Source organism: Bos mutus, chromosome 20, assembly GCF_027580195.1.
Source record: "Bos mutus isolate GX-2022 chromosome 20, NWIPB_WYAK_1.1, whole genome shotgun sequence".
NCBI lineage: Eukaryota > Metazoa > Chordata > Mammalia > Artiodactyla > Bovidae > Bos > Bos mutus.
Window position 1 is genome coordinate 17,592 of NC_091636.1, and position 7,890 is coordinate 25,481.

At 39.2% G+C, this 7,890-nt stretch overlaps 1 protein-coding gene across 1 annotated transcript; it reads left to right on the top strand.

The window, feature by feature from the left end:
* Window positions 1–5,189: 5,189 nt before the first annotated feature.
* On the top strand, window positions 5,190–6,308 carry SPZ1 (spermatogenic leucine zipper 1). Its single transcript, XM_005905567.2, has one exon. The coding sequence runs from the start codon at window positions 5,193–5,195 to the stop codon at window positions 6,306–6,308; it is 1,116 nt and encodes a 371-aa protein (XP_005905629.1). The 5' UTR covers window positions 5,190–5,192.
* Window positions 6,309–7,890: the final 1,582 nt, after the last annotated feature.

A 7,890-nucleotide genomic window follows, 5' to 3' on the forward strand; every position in this document is an offset into this window, starting at 1 on the left:
GAAACAAAGGGAGAAAAATCAAATCAATAAAATTAGAAATGAAAATGGAGAGATCACAACAGACAACACAGAAATACAAAGGATCATAAGAGACTACTATCAACAATTATATGCCAATAAAATGGACAACGTGGAAGAAATTGACAAATTCTTAGAAAAGTACAACTTTCCAAAACTGGACCAGGAAGAAATAGAAAATCTTAACAGACCTATCACAAGCTCGGAAATTGAAACTGTAATCAAAAATCTTCCAGCAAACAAAAGCCCAGGTACAGACAGCTTCACAGCTGAATTCTACCAAAAATTTAGAGAAGAGCTAACACCTATCCTGCTCAAACTCTTCCAGAAAATTGCAGAGGAAGGTAAGCTTCCAAATTCATTCTATGAGGCCACCATCACCCTAATACCAAAACCTGACAAAGATCCCACACAAAAAGAAAACTACAGGCCAGTATCACTGATGAACATAGATGCAAAAATCCTTAACAAAATTCTAGCAATCATAATCCAACAACACATTAAAAAGATCATACACCATGACCAAGTGGGCTTTATCCCAGGGATGCAAGGATTCTTCAATATCCCGCAAATCAATCAATGTTATACACCACATTAACAAATTGAAAAATAAAAACCATATGATTATCTCAATAGATGCAGAGAAAGCCTTTGACAAAATTCAACATCCATTTATGATAAGAACTCTCCAGAAAGCAGGAATAGAAGGAACGTACCTCAACATAATAAAAGCTATATATGACAAACCCACAGCAAACATTATCCTCAATGGTGAAAAATTGAAAGCATTTCCTCTAAAGTCAGGAACAAGACAAGGGTGCCCACTTTCACCATTACTATTCAACATAGTTTTGGAAGTTTTGGCCACAGCAATCAGAGCAGAAAAAGAAACAAAAGGAATCCAAATTGGAAAAGAAGAAGTAAAACTCTCACTATTTGCAGATGACATGATCCTCTACATAGAAAACCCTAAAGACTCCACCAGAAAATTACTAGAACTAATCAATGATTATAGTAAAGTTGCAGGATATAAAATCAACACACAGAAATCCCTTGCATTCCTATACACTAATAATGAGAAAACTGAAACAGAAATTAAGGAAACAATTCCATTCACCATTGCAACGGAAAGAATAAAATACTTAGGAATATATCTACCTAAAGAAACTAAAGACCTATATATAGAAAACTATAAAACACTGGTGAAAGAAATCAAAGAGGACACTAATAGATGGAGAAATATACCATGTTCATGGATTGGAAGAATCAATATAGTGAAAATGAGTATACTACCCAAAGCAATTTATAGATTCAATGCAATCCCCATCAAGCTACCAATGGTAGTCTTCACAGAGCTAGAACAAATAATTTCACAATTTGTATGGAAATACAAAAAACCTCGAATAGCCAAAGCAATCTTGAGAAAGAAGGATGGAACTGGAGGAATCAACCTGCCTGACTTCAGGCTGTATTACAAAGCCACAGTTATCAAGACAGTATGGTACTGGCACAAAGACAGAAATATAGATCAATGGAACAAAATAGAAAGCCCAGAGATAAATCCACGCACATATGGACACCTTATCTTTGACAAAGGAGGCAAGAATATACAATGGATTAAAGACAATCTCTTTAACAAGTGGTGCTGGGAAATCTGGTCAACCACTTGTAAAAGAATGAAACTAGAACACTTTCTAACACCATACACAAAAATAAACTCAAAATGGATTAAAGATCTCAACGTAAGACCAGAAACTATAAAACTCCCAGAGGAGAACATAGGCAAAACACTCTCTGACATACATCACAGCAGGATCCTCTATGACCCACCTCCCAGAATATTGGAAATAAAAGCAAAAATAAACAAATGGGACCTAATTAAACTTAAAATCTTCTGCACATCAAAGGAAACTATTAGCAAGGTGAAAGGCAGCCTTCAGAATGGGAGAAAATAATAGCAAATGAAGCAACTGACAAACAACTAATCTCAAAAATATACAAGCAACTCCTACAGCTCAACTCCAGAAAAATAAATGACCCAATCAAAAAATGGGCCAAAGAACTAAATAGACATTTCTCCAAAGAAGACATACAGATGGCTAACAAACACATGAAAAGATGCTCAACATCACTCATTATCAGAGAAATGCAAGTCAAAACCACTATGAGGTACCATTTCCCGCCAGTCAGAATGGCTGCAATCCAAAAGTCTACAAATAATAGAGTCTACAAATAGTCTACAAACAAATTGGAGAGGGTGTGGAGAAAAGGTAACCCTCTTACACTGTTGGTGGGAATGCAAACTAGTACAGCCACTATGGAGAACAGTGTGGAGATTCCTTAAAAAACTGGAAATAGAACTGCCTTATGATCCAGCAATCCCACTGCTGGGCATACACACTGAGGAAACCAGAAGGGAAAGAGACAGGTGTACCCCTATGTTCATCGCAGCACTGTTTATAGTAGCCAAGACATGGAAGCAACCTAGATGTCCATCAGCAGATGAATGGATAAGAAAGCTGTGGTACATATACACAATGGAGTATTACTCAGCCATTAAAAAGAATACATTTGAATCAGTTCTAATGAGGTGGATGAAACTGGAGCCTATTATACAGAGTGAAGTAAGCCAGAAAGAAAAACACCAATACAGTTTACTAACACATATATATGGAATTTAGAAAGATGGTAACAATAACCCGGTGTACGAGACAGCAAAAGAGACACTGATGTATGGAACAGTCTTATGGACTCTGTTGCAGAGGGAGAGGGTGGGAAGATTTGGGAGAATGGCATTGAAACATGTATAATATCATGTATGAAACGAGTTGCCAGTCCAGGTTCGATGCACGATACTGGATGCTTGGGGCTAGTGTACTGGGACAACCCAGAGGGATGGTATGGGGAGGGAGGAGGGAGGAGGGTTCAGGATGGGGAACGCGGGTATACCTGTGGTGGATTCATTTTGATATTTGGCAAAACTAATACAATTTTTAAAGTTTAAAAATAAAATAAAATTTTTTTAAAAAATGTCAATTTCAAAAGTAGAAGAAATGTTATATGTTCTGATTACAACAAAATAAAGCTAGAACTTAATTACCAGATCAGGAAAAAAGTTTCTTTGCCCTGGAGATTTATTAAAATGTATTTTAAATAATGACTTGAGTCAAAGGGAAAACACCAAAACATCAACCAAAGAGTGGACCTTTGAGATGGATTTAAAGCATAAGGGCAGTCTCTAGCCACTGTGGTATCATTGTGTGGGTTAGAAAAAGTGTTTCCTTCTTCAAGTAAAAAAAAAAAGACCAACCCAACTGCATCTGTGGATATTTATAAGGTGATGGCCCTGAGCCCAGCTAGCTGGAGGATGAGCTTGCCACTCAGGAAAACTAAGTCAATGTGAGTTGGGAGCTGTGAAAGGAAGAAAGAAAAAAAAAAAAACTGCTAAATAATGAGTTTTCCCTTAAGACTGGAGGCAAACTTCTGGTTAGTAAAGTGCCTACTACCAAGATATTGAAGGCCAGGGAAAAAGTCTCACCTGAGGAACATTTTCTTTGATTGAACTTAATATGCTCAAGGCCCTGACTCCTAAGGACAAAGAGATAAGAGTGCACTTGGTTTGAAAGTGAACGTCGATCAGTCGTGTCTGACTCTGCTCTTCGTAACCCCATGCAGTGTAGCCTGTCAGGCTCCTCTGTCCATGGAATTCTCCAGGCCAGAATACTGGAGTGGGTAGCTGTTCCCTTCTCCAAGAGATCTTCCCAACCGAGGGATCTTCCCAACCCAGGGATCGAACCCAGGTCTCCCACACTGCAGGAGGATTCTTTTCCAGTGAGCTACCAGGGAAGCATGCACTTGGTTTAATACTCAATTGCTTTTCTATAAGCCAGTACAGGATTGAACTGTTTCAATACTTTAGGTAAATTTTTCTATTTTTAAAAATTTCTTGTAAAAAGTAATTACTCTATAACACCTGATGTAAATGATTCAGAAGCAAGCTTACTAAGCTTGTCTTAAAGGATGCCTGCATTCAAAGCCAAGAAATTCTCAATTTGTATTTGTGTTGTTAAAAACCATAGAACAGTCTTTTGGACTCTGTGGGAGAGGGAGAGGGTGGGATGATTTGGGAGAATGGCATTGAAACATGTATAATATCATATATGAAACGAGTTGCCAGTCCAGGTTCAATGCATGATACTGGATGCTTGGAGCCGGTGCACTGGGACGACCCAGAGGGATGGTATGGGTAGGGAGAAGGGAGGGGGGTTCAGGATGGGGAACACGTGTATACCTGTGGTGGATTCATGTTGATGTATGGCAAAACCAATACAATATTGTAAAGTAATTAACCTCCAATTAAAATAAATAAATTTATATTGGAAAAAAACAATCAGATATTTTCTGATTAGAGTAGAACATTTTTTAATGGAGCTATTCCTAACATTATCTCCCTAAAATCACAGAAAGACTGAAGCAATTTTTGTGTTCTATTTTGTAAGGATTACTTTCTTTTGCAGAAGCACCTCTCCTAGAAGGGGAGCAATAAGGGCTCCAGGCGCTATGAAAGAATAGGGACTCTCCCCAGGGACAACTTCTCTCAGCCACGCACTTAAGTGGTACAAAAACATACCACAGTTGAAAACAGGTTGTGTATGGTGGGGATAAGGGGAAAGTCAATGACTATGATGAATATGAAAGTCACTGAATGAGATGAATAAAACATTTCCCCACCCACAAAAAAAAAAGGCGGGGGGTGGGGAGGAGACTGGTCTAGCTCTAGGTTAGTCTTGAGTCACCAGGTGGGAGTTTAAGAAGCTTCTGTTGAGACCCAAAGGAGACAGAATCTAGAGACAGGCCACAATGGTGCAGTGACAGAATAAAGACCTGGTTGCTAGGGTCAGGGAATAACCACCAGAAGCCTGGAAGAAGAGAAATGGAGCCCTAGCTCCTAGTCCCCTTTCCCACCCTCCTTCCTCTTAGGTTGTGTGAGATGTTACCTTTCACCTAAACATCATCTTCCTGATTTCAGACCTTTTAACTCTGGTCTCTGAGTTCTGCTTAGTTCCACATTTTCTACCCATTTGCACAGAGGACCACCACCTCTCCTTTCTGGAATCGCTAAGGTTTTCTACTTCACTTGTGACCTGGTCATCAGCCCTACTAATTCAGCTGAGATGGAAGTGCCCACCCTCTCCAAAACACTTAAGCCTCCTGATCTCAATGAAGAGTCTTTGGACCCTGGGATTATGATTGCCTTATTTGAAATTGGATCAATTCCCCCAGTTTCTTGCAGTTCTCTTCCTTCACTAAAAAGTAGTGACCACGAAGCAACTGAACAGCGAATTGCAAAGAAGTTTGAAAGCCTCTTAAAAGAAATTAAAGATATTGTTAAACATGTGACAAGTTATGAACAGAAGGTCACAGAAACAAAAGAACCTTTTAAGGAAACCAATATGTTTGAGGTGTCAGAACTTAGAGAAAAAATCATAGAACTTGATGAAATAAATAAAGAACTAGTGAAAAAACTGCTTGCTAGTTTGGACCTAGGGAAAAAAGAGAATGCAAAGAAACAGGAGATGAGGTTGGACAACCAGAACTCTGAGGACACAGTGCAAGACTGTTCAGGGGATTTGGTAAATTGTTCAAAAGGACAAAAAGCCCTTCCTGAAACTCAGCTAAGTAAGGAAAAAGCAAAGCACGGATTCCCTCACATTCAAGAAGAAAATATCAGACTGAGGAACAACATGGAGCGGTTACTACAAGAAGCAGAACACTGGAGTGTGGAACATACTGAGCTCAGCAAACTAATAAAATCCTATCAGAAATCTCAGAATGACATCAAAACTCTTAAAAATAATGGCACCCATTCCCCAACTCAAACAAATAATGAGTCAGCTAAGCAAGAGCTGGAGGAACAAGTGAAGAGATTGAAAGAAGACACATATTCATTGCATTTGATTGCAACCTTGCTGGAGAATGAATGCCAAATCTTAGAGCAGAGAGTAGAACTGCTTGATGAACTCCATCATCCGAAGGAAGAACCTCTACAAGGGGAGCCAATGCAAATAAATCATGAGCAGAGCGACAAGGAACAGAAGCTACCAGAGGCAGAGAAGGTCAAAATACATGAGAAAAACATGCCAGAAGTGGAAGGTACATTTCACAAAAGAGATCAGTTCTTTACAAGCCTGGATATTTGTCATAATAAGAAAGCTCATAATAACCAGTTCAATACTCATATTGCAAAAAGAGCTCTTGTGGTAAAGAGGCCAGCTAGCAGCTTAAGTTAAAAAATACCAAAAGTAGAAGAAAAGGCAGATCTTCAAAAAACTATGTAGTACATCCAGCTCCAGGCATATCAATCATCAAACCTAAGAGAGACCTGTTTGTTCAACCAAGAAATAGCCATAGAACAAGAAGATTAACAATTAACATTATTCATTACCTTGATGGTTAGGTAAGTTTGGTCTTTAATGACCATCAATGTCAACTTTTGCTCACATTAGTCATCTTTACAAGCTGGTTTTGTAGTTATTACACAGAGATCTATGACACTTTAACCAAAAGTGAGAATTTACAGGTCCAAATAAGTAAAGATCTAAATAAAAACCACAACAAACAAAGGAAGGGATTCTTTTTTCTTTATTTAATCATTGCCTTGGGGAGAGAAGTTCTGGGGGAGAAAGTATGTAATACTTTAATTGTGAACCTTTCAAACTCCCTTTCAAACACATATTCCTTTTCCTATTTATTATCCACTGAAGTGTGGGCTGTAGTGGAGTTTTAAAAAAGCTGATAAATCACTCCTAATCTTCTCATAAATTTCCCTATTCCCTGGATCTACTGTTACTAATATTCCCTTCTTGTTCCTCAACTAGTAAATGGTGGGCATACCAGGCAGCAGAGACCCTTGGGGAAGGACACCTTGGCTTCTTTAGAAGAATAGATGTGTCTCAAGATTTTGTTCTGTGCTGGAAAAATTCCTCTCATTAATCCAGGTGAGGATAATTATTCAGAATTACTCAGGGAAGAAAGCATTATCATCTGTTAAGAGGACTGAACTTTTGGTTCCAGGAAAGATGGAGCAGAATCACTTCTCCCTGTTCCTCCCATTCAGTTCAGTTCAGTCGCTCAGTCGTGTCCGACTCTTTGTGACCCCATGAATCGCAGCACGCCAGGCCTCCCTGTCCATCACCAACTCCCAGAGTTTACTCAAACGCATGTCCATCAGGTCGGTGATGCCATCCAGCCATCTCATCCTCTGTTGTCCACTTCTCCTCCTGCCCACAATCCCTCCCAGAATCAGAGTCTTTTCAATGAGTCAACTCTTCACATGAGGTGGCCAAAGTATTGGAGTTTCAGCTTCAGCATCAGTCCTTCCAATGAACACCCAGGACTGATCTCCTTCAGGATGGACTGGTTGGATCTCCTTGATTGAGTCTTGGTTGAGTCTCCAAGGGACTCTCAAGAGTCTTCTCCAACACCACAGTTCAAAAGCATCACTTCTTCGGCACTCAGCTTTCTTCACAGTCCAGCTCTCACATCCATATATGACCACTGGAAAAACCATAGCCTTGACCAGATGGACCTTTTTTGGCAAAGTAATATCTCTGCTTTTTAATATGATATCTAAGTTGTCATAACTTTTCTTCCAAGGAGTAAGTGTCTTTTAATTTCATGGCTGCAGTCACCATCTGCAGTGATTTTGGAGCCCAAAAAAATAAAGTCTGACACTGTTTCCCCATCTATTTCCCATGAAGTGATGGGACCAGATGCCATGATCTTCATTTTCTGAATGTTGAGCTTTAAGCCAACTTTTTCATTCTCCTCTTTCACTTTCATCAAGAGGCTTTTTAGTTCCTCTTCACTTTC

Excerpts from the sequence above, each read along its gene's own strand:
- SPZ1 (XM_005905567.2), top strand. The coding sequence starts at position 5,193 with ATGGAAGTGCCCACCCTCTCCAAAACACTTAAGCCTCCTGATCTCAAT.